This window comes from Leptidea sinapis, chromosome Z (assembly GCF_905404315.1).
Source record: "Leptidea sinapis chromosome Z, ilLepSina1.1, whole genome shotgun sequence".
Lineage (NCBI taxonomy): Eukaryota > Metazoa > Arthropoda > Insecta > Lepidoptera > Pieridae > Leptidea > Leptidea sinapis.
In genome coordinates, this window is record NC_066312.1 from 16,383,459 (window position 1) to 16,398,083 (window position 14,625).

Sequence of the window (14,625 nt, forward strand, 5' to 3'; positions counted from 1 at the left end):
TCACACTTGATATAGCCTTGCTTCGCATTTCGGTTTGTGGGCTATGCGGAGGCCTACAGAGATTGATCGACCCGCCCCTTGAGCACATCCAAGTGCCTTACAATTGCATGTTGGAGCAGATCCCCATCACACAAATCGTGGTTCTGAACACAACTCATTATAGCGGCAACGCAAACAAAAAACAGCAGTGCTATCAGGCTGGATTTAGAGGCGTAGTCTCTAGAGCTGAAAATACCAGCGAACTTAAAAAACACTTTCAATCATGCCCCCAGGTCCTTAAAAAAGTTATGACCACGGCAAAGTGGAGGCACATTTGGCAGATTAAGCGTCGAGAGACTTGCACACGGTTCCCGCGGGAAGTCGTGCGTTCTTGTCACTCGACAAGGCTGTCGAAAGTATCTGCCCGCCTGCCATTCCGCCACTGCACGTCCTGTGCATATGTGCTACAGAATTAGCCATGTTACTTACCTCTCTTTTTCGCATCTCCGTCTCATCAGAAGTCCGAAAATTATGGAAGGTTTTTACTTTAGTTTTTAGTTTTTAAATTAGTGCACCTGATCCCTAGGAATAGTATACGCTAGGATAAATACAACTGCCGCCCCATTGCCATTACGCCCATTTTCTCTAAAGTTAAGGAGTCGATTATCAAGAAGCAGCACTTGGGATATATAAAAGAGGACTAGATGATCAGCGATTGCCAGAAATTCTCTCTTTGTTGTATCCCCTCGATTCATTTTATTATATTTATGATTTGGGGATTAAGATGCACTTAAATACTAGGATCTATTGTGGCTCCTGCTTGCGCACCTGCCCTCAACTCCCTATGTCTCAAAATGAGATGTGGGAAAATTGAGGCTAACAAGGAAACGTGTGACCTTACTGTGCTGTAGTTTAAATGATATCTTCAAGACCCATTACCTGAGGTTCCTTAAGGATCCTTTAGGTGGTTTAGGAGGTTTAGGCAGGACAGGCATGAATGTTCATAGGCACATAAGTAAATTTGCCAGAAACTGTCATAATCATAATGTTAACACCAGGAACAGGCATAAGCTTATAATGCCTACTACTCGACTAAGTCAAGTTAGCAAGTCTTTTGTGGGGCGATGTATATGCTTTTACAACAGGATCCCAGAAAATGTTCAAAACAAAAGTATTACGTTATGCAAAAGAATTGTTAAAAAACGTTTATGTGGTAAAGGTTACTATAACATAAATGACTTTCTTAATGATACCACAAAACTTGGGAAAGGAGCGACCGCCCTCAGGCTATTAAATAATAAGTTTAATTGTACAATGTTACTTTGTAAATACTACTTTAATTGTAAAACATATTTTTGATGAAAAAAAAAGCCCGCTGAGTTTGTTGCGCCCATTCTTCTCAGGCCTGAGGTAATCATTTTGGAATGGGTGGTAGTTTTTTGACTTTCAATAGTGATGTCACATCCTATTTTGAATTTGACAAATCCTCTGCTAAAGGTACTTTAAGATAACCCAGCCTGATTCTAGCAATGGCTTCGCATTCCAGAAGGATGTGTTTGGGGTCTTCAGTGGCTTGGTAGCAGAATCTGCACATGTTTGATTCACTGAGACCCATTCTGGCCAGGTGCCCATTCAGCCTGCAATGGCCGAGGAGGAACCCCGAGTACTCTTAGTTGTCTCCTGTCCAAGCTTATGCATTGTTTGGCACGCTTACGTTAATAGGAAACTACCTAGGGGCAGCTAAGCTTAGCTTGCCGATGACTAGTAACTGGCTGCTTCCAGCATTGCTTGATTCCTTGGAAAATTGCGGATAAGATTTTCTCCAGATCCACAAAAGGGAACCTGTGCCTACGAAGGGAGATGAGGCTCCATCCTTAGCTAGCCGGTCAGCTATCTTATAACCTTCTAGGCCTTTGTGCCCCTTTGTAACTTTGTTGCTCCGACAGAGGAGCAACAAGTTTTCCTTCAGAGAGCTCCAGTTTTCTTCTACATTCCCACACTAACTGTGATTGTGTAGGACATCAATGCCTTGAGAGCTGCTTGGCTGTCTGACTTAATAGCAATGTTCCTTGACTGGTAATTCCTGTCGAGGTTCATTTGTAGGCACCTATCTACTGCATATACACCCACCTGGTATTTAGTTGCTTCTTTACCTATGGCTTCATGGTATTAGATTGCTGGGCCGAGTACTCCAGCACCGGTACCGGCTTCAGTACTACTGCCGTCCGTATACCACTATTGGTTTGACAGTCTAAGTTGACCTTGGAATCTAAGTAGTCTTCCTTGTTGCAAATAATTAGCCTGAATTTTGTAATTATAAGAGTATTTGTCTACTTAACCCAGTAATTTCACTAGCTGACACGCCCTTTAATATGAAAGACAATAATGATTACACATTAATGCTTCAAGGTAGAAAAAGTCCCAGCGGTGGTGCTAGCTCGCATACTGCCTCGCACTGATAAATACATTCTACAAGACAAGTTTGCCATAATACAACATCAGGCGTTATATTTATTATACACTTTCTCTGGCTGTAAATTGAAAGATAGATAGCATATCTACGGTGAACAACGGCCATTTTCTTTAATTTTATCTTTCTCATGGGAGATAAGGAGACACGAGCGTACAGGTTATCTGATGTTAGATAATCACCGCCACACAAATACTCCTGCAGTACCAGAGGAATCACAGATGCGAGGCTTTTTTTGAAGTTGCCGTATATGTCGTATGGTACTAGAAACAAAGAACCTCATTATATTCTATTCTAAACTGGAGTGGATATGTTGATTTATTTCCTGCTTTTAGCATTACAAACCGATTAACAGAACGTTTTTTAATTTCTTCTTCCAAACAGGGGCGTGCATTGGTTTTCTAGCAAGGTATTTCTTGCTTGCTGAGGTTGTTGCGCCCATTCTTCTCAGGTCATTCGTTTTGGAATAGGTGGTAGATTTTGACTTTCAATAAGTGATGTCACATCCTATTTTGAATAAAAAATATTTGATTTTGTATTTCTAACTTGTCGCAGTTGCGCATTAGTCTGACAGTACTACGTTTTGAGATCTACATATTGAAAATGTTTGTGATTCGCATTTAGTTTCAGTACCATATTGGTCAACCTATTATTTTGGTTTGCGTCATTCGAGGTACAAGTACTCACCTACCTAATAATATAATGGTTACAATTTAGATATTGCACAGCTCACAATACGAAATGGTTATCGTTGTGCTCTCGATATGTAAATTTTGTGATTAAAATGCCTCTATCATAACCATCACGCACTTACACGATAATATGAGTAACCATATATCGAAATAACACTTTAATTAATGCTTTTTATATTCACTACAAAGACATTTTATATTGCTCCTTTTACTCTTGAAAAAACTGACGTATCGAGACCGATTTTTTATTAGCTCAGAATACGTTAACTCTTTTTCTATTTTATCTCAATAGCCTAATCATGCATGTATATACCTGTAATATATATAAATTTACTTAACACTTTATTTGCCGGGTTTTTCGGGCTGTTACTTGTATTTATTGCAATAACATTAGTTAAGGGTGGTAGAACGGTAATTTTTCACCAACAGAAATATCTCAAAAACGCTTGACCATTACTCGTAAAGTAATATTTGGTACTGGTCTATTAAAAGAAACAATTTTTATTTATATATTTTTGAAAACTGTACCTTTTTATTTTATACTAGCTGACCCGACAGACGTTGTTCTGTATATAATAAATAAAATAATGTTTTATATGAATTTGTCAATAATATATCATAACATCAAAAATTACTTCGTAAAATATGCACCCTGCTTTCGTAATGAAATTGTTTCACAGCAAAACTGTCAAACCGTGCGTCAATAAATTCTCTCATAGAAATTATGTATGGACACATCAAAGAAAAACAAATTTGTTGTTTTTATTTCATTTAGCAGCATTTTCCTATTTATTCACCTTTTAAACCTTCTCTGGACTTCCACAAATAATTCAAGACCTAAATTTGCCAAATCGGCCCAGCCGTTCTCGAGTTTTAGCGAGACTAACGAACAGCAATTCATTTTTACATATATAGAAGATAGAAGATATGTTTGAAAGCTGTACAATATAGGTACTTATAAATTTTATTACGTAGTTATTAATTTATATTTTTATTACCTACGTATTTTAAACACAAATCAAACGGCATCTTTTTTTCACAGTAAATCTTTACACGGGTGATGGATTACGGAGTGAACTATAATAAAAATAAAAAACTAATTACTAATCAATGAATATACCTTTTTAATACCTTTCATTTTTTTCTATTGATACTAATGTAGTCAGAAAACCGAAACAGCCATAAACTCCTAAGATGGAGCGAGTGAGACAAATGTGGGGTCGGGACTCGTGAGTAATCGGTTTATCTCGCTACAATTCGTTAATAAGCTAGCTTACCTAGCGGCCCAAGTGCTGTTGAATGTTGTATAACTGTGACCAATACTTTTATAAGATGTATGAAATACTCGATGCGTCGTATAGGCAATATCGGGACTGCTTAGCATGGAAATTTAGTATCTAGCTTAATAGAAGTTTAATCTTAGCGAAATTTACACTCAAGAAGGCTAACGACATATGGATACAAAACGGGTATTGTATGTCGACTTTCATAAATCATTGAATAAAAACCACGTAATGTGATCTATCTAAAGTGCTTAAGGCGTCAAATTTTGCATGTAGGTAAAAAATTGTTTATTAATTGCCATCTCAAATTTTATTTATTCTTACTTGCACAAAATTCACGACATATATACGCAATTTTGTTAATAAACACCAAAGTATTTCCATAATTTTTAAAAATTACATTTTTGTAAGATATCTTTTACTCTTAGATATACATCTAAATAGGCCCTCATGCTGCTAGACAACCGATGGAAACAGGCCAGGTTAATTAATTTAGGGTGCGTGACAGGCTAAGTCATACACTCGCGATTTATGTCACTTTGTATTAGTGTGCGTCCATTGCTCAAAATAGAGGTAAACAGTCAACCTCAATTTGTTTCGACGTTTTACAGCTACCACGGTCTATCTGGATATAAAAAGATCTCTGGTTTTACCTTTGAAAATTTTACTATTACTTTAAATTGAAACTTAACGTAATTAGATATACTTGCAATCATGGACTTTATAACTAGACATAGACGCCTAAGTGCAGATGGGCAGGCTTTCAGATATCACAAATTGCAAATATATCTTATAATTCCAAAGTAGCGCGTAACGATTATTAACGATTAAAAATATTGTAATTATTATAAGACAATTTACTATATTATGTTGTAACCGTTGCCCGACCAATGACAAGTCAGTACCACGGCGCCCGCATACTTCATTGGTTCAATTTTTGGCATTGCGAATATATTTATATTAGCCTATAGTATTATAAAGTCAATGCTTATACTGCATACGCAAAGAGTAGACTTTAAAGAACACAATAATTTTAAAACGAAGAACACAACTCTACACCGACAAGCTACTTACACAAGGGCTCTGCAACTTGTGTATAATCTTAATATATATAAATAACTAAAGGACTCCTAAACTAATGAACGGATTTTAATGGGGATTACTTCATGGAGTGCAGTTTAGTCCAACTTGAGAGATTGGATAATTTTTATTTCGATTTGGGACCCATAATTATTTTTATTTTCAATATTTGTTTTGTACGGACATATTTTCTATGAGAAATTTAGCGACGCACGGTTTGACAGTTCCACTGTGAAACAATTTCATTATAACAACAGGGAGCATTTTTTATGAAATAATTCTTGATGTTTTATAATATTATTGGAAAATTCCTATAAAAAGTATTTTTTTATTATCTACAGCACAACGTCTGTCGGGTCAGCTAGTATATAATATAATATTTTTACTTATATTGTTTGCAATACATTTATATCTAGTTATTTACGAATCCCAAAGAACGATAAATTTATAACTTTAATGTGAAGTATAATATTTATATTAGGAAAAAGGATTTTTTTAATATGAGTACTTGTATGAAACCGTAAAATACGTTATAACTTTGATCAAACAAAGTACTTATATATAACAAAATATAGTAGAGACCGTTAGAATTCCACTGAACGTGTGCAATCAATGGAAAATGCATTCGGAAAATGTGCTCACCCAACTGACGCGATACTCGCAAAAGAGAAACAATCGCGCTCTGATAAAATAAATTAAACTTATCTTGATTCTAGTATACACTATCGTCGACGTTATTACCTTAAATAACTTTAAAAAATACTCACTTTAGTCATTTTCACTTGGATTTCTAACGCGTTCCTGATTCCGTTCTCACTGAAATAAAATCAAACAAATGATTATTAATTATTGGATATATTTAAAAATTTATAACTTATTAAGATTTAGACACATTCTTAGTTGCATTACATTTGGCGTTGATTTATTGTTGACAAACACCTAACATCACTACATAGTATAAAACAAAGTCGCTTTCTCTGTCCCTATATCCCTATGTATGCTTAAGTCTTTAAATCTACGCAACGGATTTTGATGCGGTTTTTCTTTAAATATATAGAGTTATTGAAGAGGAAGGTTTATATGTATAATAACAAGTCCCGCTGTTTGTTACCAAGCTCCTCCAAAATAGCTAAACTAATTTGTTTGAAAATTTGTGTGTATATCGGGTAGGTCTAATAATCGGCCAACATCTATATTTTATACCGCTAAATGATAAGTGTCACCCACCGCTAAATATATTCTGAGAAAAAACGGTCGAACACTAAAAATAATTTATATGGCAATACATAGTTTGCCGGGTCAGCTAGTGTATTGCATATTATACGTTATTTAAAAGCTTAGGAGATTAGGAAATTATGGAACAAATTTATTTTATATTAGAATTAAAATTAATATTTAAAATTCTTCTTTAGCAATAAACAGTGCACAAACAACAAGGTAATTTATCAGATCGTTACGGCAAGTGATTGCCGAACTCTACTAGTCTACAACTCAATTGACATTATTGTAATTTAATGTAATTTACACAGCAACTTTTTATGCTACATTTTTATAATGGAAGGATTTGCTAGGACATGATGTTTATTTATATAAAAAAAAATACTGAAATCTATATAAACTCATCTGCAACAAACGGGCGGTTTTAAATTTTTACGTCCCTTTAGAAAATACAATACCAAAAGAGGTTTTAATCATTTGAGAATATTACTGGCATATTAATGAAGTGTTGTGGTGCATAAAACAGTTTATTCCATATTCAAATTTAAGACATAATCGGACATGCACATTGCGCATAGTGGCGGGAATCGTTGATAGTTAAATCATTTTTAAATAATTATTGTGGGATTGACCTATTTCCCTGATATTTTTAAGTCTTGATACTTGATATTTAGCGGTCTCTAAAATGGTTGATATAACGACAACAGCGCGCAAAATTATAGCACTGCTTGAGGATGAGGAAGGGTGTAGTCAATGTTATGTGTCACGATCACCGCATCCTGGTCAACCAGGCATTGAGAAATCGCAAATCTTCTTATGTCGACCTGACTCTAGGAGTCTCCCATCAGGAGGCTTCTCGCTGCTAATATAATGCAGTCGCCGTCCAGCCTGTGGCCCTAAATTATTCGGCGAGCACAGAGTTGGTAGACTTAGCTACGCTCGAAATTATGCGACGTGGACTCAAGAGGACTTGGGTAGAGTATTATTCTCGGATGAAGCCAGAATATCACTATATCGTGAGGACTGACGTCGGCAAGTACTGCGAAGGCAAGGGGAAAAGTTTCGCAGAAGTTTGCTTTGAAGAAATAACCCCTTATGATTGAGGCTTAGTTATGTTTAGGGCATCAATAACTTGTCTAGTCTTTATAGAAAACGGTACTTTGAATGCACACCGGTACATATTCAGAAGTCCTTATTCCTTACGATTTATTTACTTATTATGGACGATAACGCCGCGCTCACCGTTCTGGCGATGTGGAAGGGTATAACGGTAGGCATTCGTCGTTTGGATGGGCCAGCTTGAAGTCCTGACCTCAATTCAATAGAACACTTTTGGGATTTCTAAAACGAAGTGTAAGATCGGTGCAGCCCGCTTCGCAAGTTCAATCATTACAATAATAATTTCGTTTTCCCTGTTCTTGTTATAAAATAATGTTACAGCAGAAATGCCAGACTGTGCATCAAGAATTATTTATACAGAAATAAATTTTAAATTAAACAATATTAAGGGTCACAAATTGGCATAAAAACTATTTTATATTTCAAATAGATCAAACTGTGTACAGTGCAAAATTGGATTATAATGTGATCAGTAGTTTATCGGGGGTAGATAACATGATATATAGATATCAATTATCACATTGAAGCATCTATTTGTATTGTCAAAGTAACAGCTTCTAACAAATTGATTATGATTATGATTATTCAGGGTACTTGTACTAAAAACCCTTTATTTTTAATAATTATCTGTTTGTCTTACTATTTTCCGAAGTAGGTGCATCTATGCTGATAGCAATTAACTGGAAATGGGGTGAATATTATAAAATCTAATCCATCATATTGCCACATCAGCAAAATTGTGACTGTTAAATTTAATTACCTGTATTTTGTCTGGTCTCTAAACTCTTCGTCACTTGGATTTGGTTGGTATTTAACTGAAGCAGGAAGAACACATGCTGCATTGTCTGTTTCTTCAACCCTGTAATTATAAATGTAAGATTAATTTTAGCTATTAAAAACAAGAGTACACTGGGAAGTGGGATTAAGCTGAACCAAGTAAAACTGCTAACAATTATACCATACAGCACATATAATTATATCTATTATTGAAAATAAATATGAACTTACTGATTTTGAGGCACAATTTCAGAAGAGCAGAGATTTCGTATATAGTCATCACATTCCCTTTGCTTTTGTATTTGATACTCTTTTAAAAGTTCTCTCCGAAAATCACCTTCACCAGAGTTTGTTATTGGCTTTGACTGTTGAGCTGGTTGGTCTGTTATTACACTATGCTCCGGAACCACTGCCGTTGATGAAATTGATGTGGAGAGTGAGAAATCCTGCCTGTGTTCAGGTGTAGTAGCTGTTGAAGCAACCAAGCTGCTATCCTTTTTTGAGTGTGTTGTATCTGAACACTCTCTTATTGGCTTTAGTTGCTCGTCTATTGGTTTCAAACATTCATTAAGGCCACTATAAATACTTTCATGTTTATTATCAAACAATCTATCTACTGATGTATTCATTAACTTATTGCCTTTCATTCCAGTAAGATGAAAACCAGCAAAATATGAAGATGTGGGACTGTAATCAATAGCTGATAATGCCATCACTGCTGGGTGACGTGGAGCTCCATCAGGTAGAGGCCTTAAGGACCTAGTCATAGCGTCTGCTGCAGATCTTGGTCTTCTAAATGGCATTGCTAAATGTGGAAAGGTGCGAGGTTTTATAGGTGTTACAAGCATATGCTCTGTCCAAGAGGTGTGCAAGGATGGTCTCTCCAACTTTTCCACATCAACATCCAACATTCTTTGTTCAAACGGTACACTAAATGTATCTGCTGGTATTGATTGAAGCCATGATAATAAACTTAAATCTGATTCATCAAATCCAGAGCCATCCAACAATCGTGAGAATTGGATTTCATTAGACTGAGCTTCTTTAGACCCAGTTGCTTTAGCTTGACAATAATTTACACAGGACTCATAAAGAATACCTTTAATAAGTAATTGCATCAATCTGTCATTTTTAGCACACTTTGAGGTAGACCCACCTGATTTTTTATCACAGGGTAAAAATTGTTCTACTAATGGATATACTTCTCTAAAGCACTGAACTCGTGCATTACTAGGGTTCCATTTCTTAAATTGGGCATGATCGGTAATACTTGGTAAGGTGAGAAGTAAGCATAAGTTTGAATATTCTTCTTTTGATGGAGCTAGTTTTTCTAAATCACTCAAGACTTTGACTACTTCATTGACAATATTTTCTACATTATTATAAGCCTTTATCTCAGACCTGATACACAACAACTCAATGTATTTGTGACGTAATATAGCATAGTTGAATTTGACTGCTTCAAATGCTTTCAGTGTACTTAGTGGTTGTATGAACTCAAGAACATCATCCCATTGACCATCAAGAATAAGTTGCCTTAGAAACAAGACATCATCAGCAAAATTTCCATTTATAACACCTGTCTCTCGTTCTAAAGATAGTTGTGTTATGTGCAAATCTCTATTGTGAAGAAACTCCAATGCTAATTGAACAACATCATCTTCTCGTAAGTTCAGGTGTGTTGAAGGCATGATGGGAATACCTATAACAATTCAAATTTATTCAAGTGCAATGAAATAATGTTAAAAAAATTTTTTTTACTCAGCAAGAATTTCCAAAATTCCCTAAAATAAATGGAAAGCCAAAACAGCAACAAAATAAAGAAGTTGCCATTCAAATAAGTAATAAAGTTATATTATAATATAATAAATATATTTAAAATAGTTTTAGGACAAATTTATAAATAGCGAATAAAGTTGTCATCCTTCAGAGCTTAACAGGAATCTAAAGACCATATTAAATAACTGGTCAATATTGATGGGTATACAAGAAAGATGATGTTAATTGTTCATTAGATACTTTCACTCAATCCGAAAGAATAATTCACCTTCTTGGTGAAAGCCTTACATTATGAATACATTTCATGATTATTAGTGCATTTCTAACACTAATGCAATACAGAACCCATGTTGCGGTTGAGATAACAATGTTGGCTATTTAAAACAATATTTGACAGCGTAAAAAGCAAAGGCTGTCTATATAAAGAAATATACCGTGATCTCATAAAACCATTTAAGTTTTTATAACTTGATACACCTACGTATATTTTGAATAAAATGGAACTTTTGTTTCTTTAGAAATTAATGATATGATTGGATGAAATCGCTCAAATAAAATAAGTGCCATATAAACAAACTAAATTAATGAATCTCAAAACAATATTCAAAAAGCAAAACAAATTTATACGTGAAATGATTAGAGAAAATTTACCTTAAAATTCTCGGTGTAACTCCAATGCCGCTCTAGATTTATTATTTTTATTAAGATACACAATCCTAGCGGAACATTTTCATATAATAATAATTAAATATTCGACAATACTTTTTGCACTTTCCGATTCATGTAGCTCGAGCACAAACACAGCACAAATCGTAAAATAAAATTAAAATACAATTACAAATTGTCACAGAGTAAAAATATTAGAGAACTGTGAATAGCCACAGTTAATAAAAATTTGCCACAGTTAATTAAAATTAAATTAAGGATACAACAGACTCTACTAGCGGTATGCTATGATGGTCGATTGGAAATATTTGAATAGTGAGTGAAATGTCAATTACGAAGAGAATTTAGGTAATCAAGTGCAAGGAAGCATCTTTATTTTTTTCAAAATATCGCTGGATTAACCACGTAGCCATAGCAGCCCCCGTAAAACGGGGTACATAATAGTAGTAGGGTAAACATAATAGTATGAAGATAAGTACGATGAAATATTTAGTTTTTGAAAGGCTTATAGTTATACTTAATTATTATTGTGAATGTCTTAATTTAAAAAAAAGTTAAACAAAAGTTTAATAATACGTGCTATATGTGGAGTCCATCCATCATTTGCATGTAAATATTTACTTATTTGATGCATGTAAATGTGTTAAACAAAATAATCATTTCTTTAGAAAAGCCATTGATTTAAATCTTCGTTCCACCCAATCGTCCGCGTCGGATAGACAAGTTTATGGCCACTAACCCAGAGCAACATTATACTTAATTAACTAAGATTGTAACTAAGATCTTATAGTTCTTTTTGAAGTGAAACTTCTTTGCGTGCATGAGGCAAAAATTTTAGAGATGAAACGCAAAAATAATAATATTAGTGACACGAAAATGTGGGACTATTTTTTGTCCAAAAAGAGCTAGTAAGAGAGAGTGAGGAAAAGGAATATTGTGAAAAAATACATGCTATTGGTTGATGTTGATGTTGATTCGTCTCGTAGTTAAATATTAGTACTTTGAATGTCAATTCTGTCTCATGCGTCTTGTAGCAAACTCAGATCTATTTATTTATTTACATTAGTTTATATCATTAGTAGATATCATTAGTATGTATTCTCTGTGTAGAAAGTGAGTTAAATTTATAAATATAAACATTTTGTGATAAATTTGTAAATCATGCTGTACTGAGCAGTTGTTCAGAGTAAATCATAATTGGTTATCTTTTTCGTCTGTAATCTTTTTGTTAATTTACCATTTTTATGTTAATTCTTTTAAATGTTAGGATTTCAAATAACATTTGGCATTTTAATTTGCCACTCGTCATTTGAGAATTTATTATACCGTTTCATAAAATATAAAATGAAATAGTTCTTAAATTCACTTTTCTAAATTTTCATTATAATTTTGATTTTCACATGGAAAAAAATAAATTTAGAGAACAGATTAGTATTTAGAGAACAGATTCGTATAAATCTAGACGAGATAAAAAAAAATAGTTTGCCAAAGAAGTTTCATTTCTGACGTGTACTTTGAACGCAAGCATTGTTTCTTCCACATTATGTAATTAACACACCGTGGAATTGTTAATATACAAGAGAAATTGTCACGTTTACGATATGTTTTGATGCTATGCAGCTTTTGCTCTAGATTGGTCTTCACCTATCATTTACCGAGAACGATAACTGAATCAAAGCCACGCGTCGACGACAAGCTCGTACGAAGCTACCTATTTCGTTCTACCAAATCTAAAATATTTCCAATACTATTAATTGGGTTATCTATACTTTATTATAAGATGTCCTAAATTACAAATTCAACCAAACGTCAAAATATTGCAGAATACGTATATTCTGCCATCGTCAATTACGTTGATCTTGTTACGGAATACGTAGCATACGATTTCAGTAAATCTTTCCCTGAACTTCATCACAAACGGAACTGAACCGTGAATTTATATATTGAGAATACGAAATTTAACTTTTTGGCATTAGGTTGATTGTATTCTTTTTTGTTTTTTTTTTCACGAGAATAGGGCTACAGGGCTCCGGTCTAACCTTTCCGTCTCAGATAAGCCTCAGAATTTAGTACTCCTATAAGTATAATAAGACCAGTCAATCATCCATCCATAAGTCCATGGGATGGATGGAGTATTTTTATTGTTCTAATATACCTAGGTCCAGTGTTTTAGTGGAGACCTAAATTTGGTGTGGCTTACAAAAATTATAAATATCTATTTTGTAATTAAACGACTTAGATGATTTTCTTTTGAAAAGAATAAATTGGTTGCTGAGATGGGAGGAAATAAGGGGTGCGGAGATAACCCTCCCACTTCACTGAAACGTCCTCGGTCCAAGGACAACTAAATTGAAAATATTTATGATAATACTGTTGAGATGATAAGAAAGATTTTCTACCATAATATTACAAACCTAATTATTAAAGGTAATGTTCAGAAATTCAATAAACACAAACTTAGAGTTTTTTATACCCATGCGTTCTAAAAACTAGGCAACAAAAGCAATACGTACTTAAACCATCTTTGTAGCAATGATATACAGTGTGTCAATGTAAAATATTATACCTTACACCCACGACAATCCGAGCCGCAGATGACACATATATACCTGATTAAATTATTGCCTGTTTATTGTCTTTTTTATTAGGTTGACAGACGACCAGCATGATTATTGCTAAGTAATAAAGTGAGTTTCTTTGAAATAGTATGATGAAGTATGCTAATGTTTCTGGGTCTGAAAATATTGTGACAGACTTTTATTATATAGACAGGCTAAAAATACATTTTACTAAACCTTAAGAAGATTAAAATTCCTTCCCTTTATTTGCTCCTTCAAAAATAAGATAAAATTACAAACAAAAAAAGTCGTAAAGTGAATTTGAAAAAAAGAAAAACTGTGATGGCATATTTTTACGATTGTCAATAATGTACGTTTATAAAGTGGTCTAATTGGGTAAAATCTAATCTCTTTTTTATAAAATAAAGAATATGTAATAATAATGATTAGAATAGTGTGAGTATTTTTGTTGCGTCGTTTTACATAATTATATTGTAACCGAAATGATTTCTAAAAAGATGAAGCTGTAAATGTTGATTTAAAAGAGTGGCAATGAGTTTCTTACTACTTCTTCTCATTAATGGTCAACTCTTTCTGAAGTGGCAATATAAGGAAAGACAACTTTTGACATTCTTAGTGTCATTCCCTTGACCTACTTGATTGATTTTGATTTGATACTAAATACCACCTTCAGAATATCTAGTATAATTCCTGTGGGATGCCATCACATGGAGGTATAAAACGAAATTCCTGATAAGACTGGATAAGAAGGTATTCATTCATTTAAAGTATGTTAAAAATGTAATAGAAATTTCTGTGATTGTCTCCAATATATTGAACAGGAAATTCATTAGTTATGGTAAGAAATGTGTAAGAAAGATCAAGATAATAAAGGATAATGGTGTGGCCGCAAACAAGAAAGCATAGCTGTCAGACTTTGGTATAATCATTATTACCACTTTAGATAGATTACGTTTTGGCCATAATACAGCACCGTCAAACCT

General features: G+C 34.0%; 1 protein-coding gene across 2 annotated transcripts in view; it reads right to left on the bottom strand.

The window, feature by feature from the left end:
- Nucleotides 1-11,196, bottom strand: part of LOC126978733 (WD repeat-containing protein 47) — an 81,615-nt gene extending 70,419 nt beyond the window's left edge. For both annotated transcript variants that reach the window (XM_050827769.1, XM_050827771.1), the window contains exons 1-4: nt 11,049-11,196; nt 8,850-10,320; nt 8,602-8,700; nt 6,272-6,320 (exon numbers count right to left, since the gene is read on the bottom strand). In XM_050827769.1, the coding sequence (XP_050683726.1) occupies nt 6,272-6,320; nt 8,602-8,700; nt 8,850-10,309 (1,608 nt within the window). In that variant the 5' untranslated portion in view covers nt 10,310-10,320; nt 11,049-11,196. The remainder of the gene's footprint in view (nt 1-6,271; nt 6,321-8,601; nt 8,701-8,849; nt 10,321-11,048) is intronic.
- Between the last annotated feature and the right edge of the window lie 3,429 nt (nt 11,197-14,625).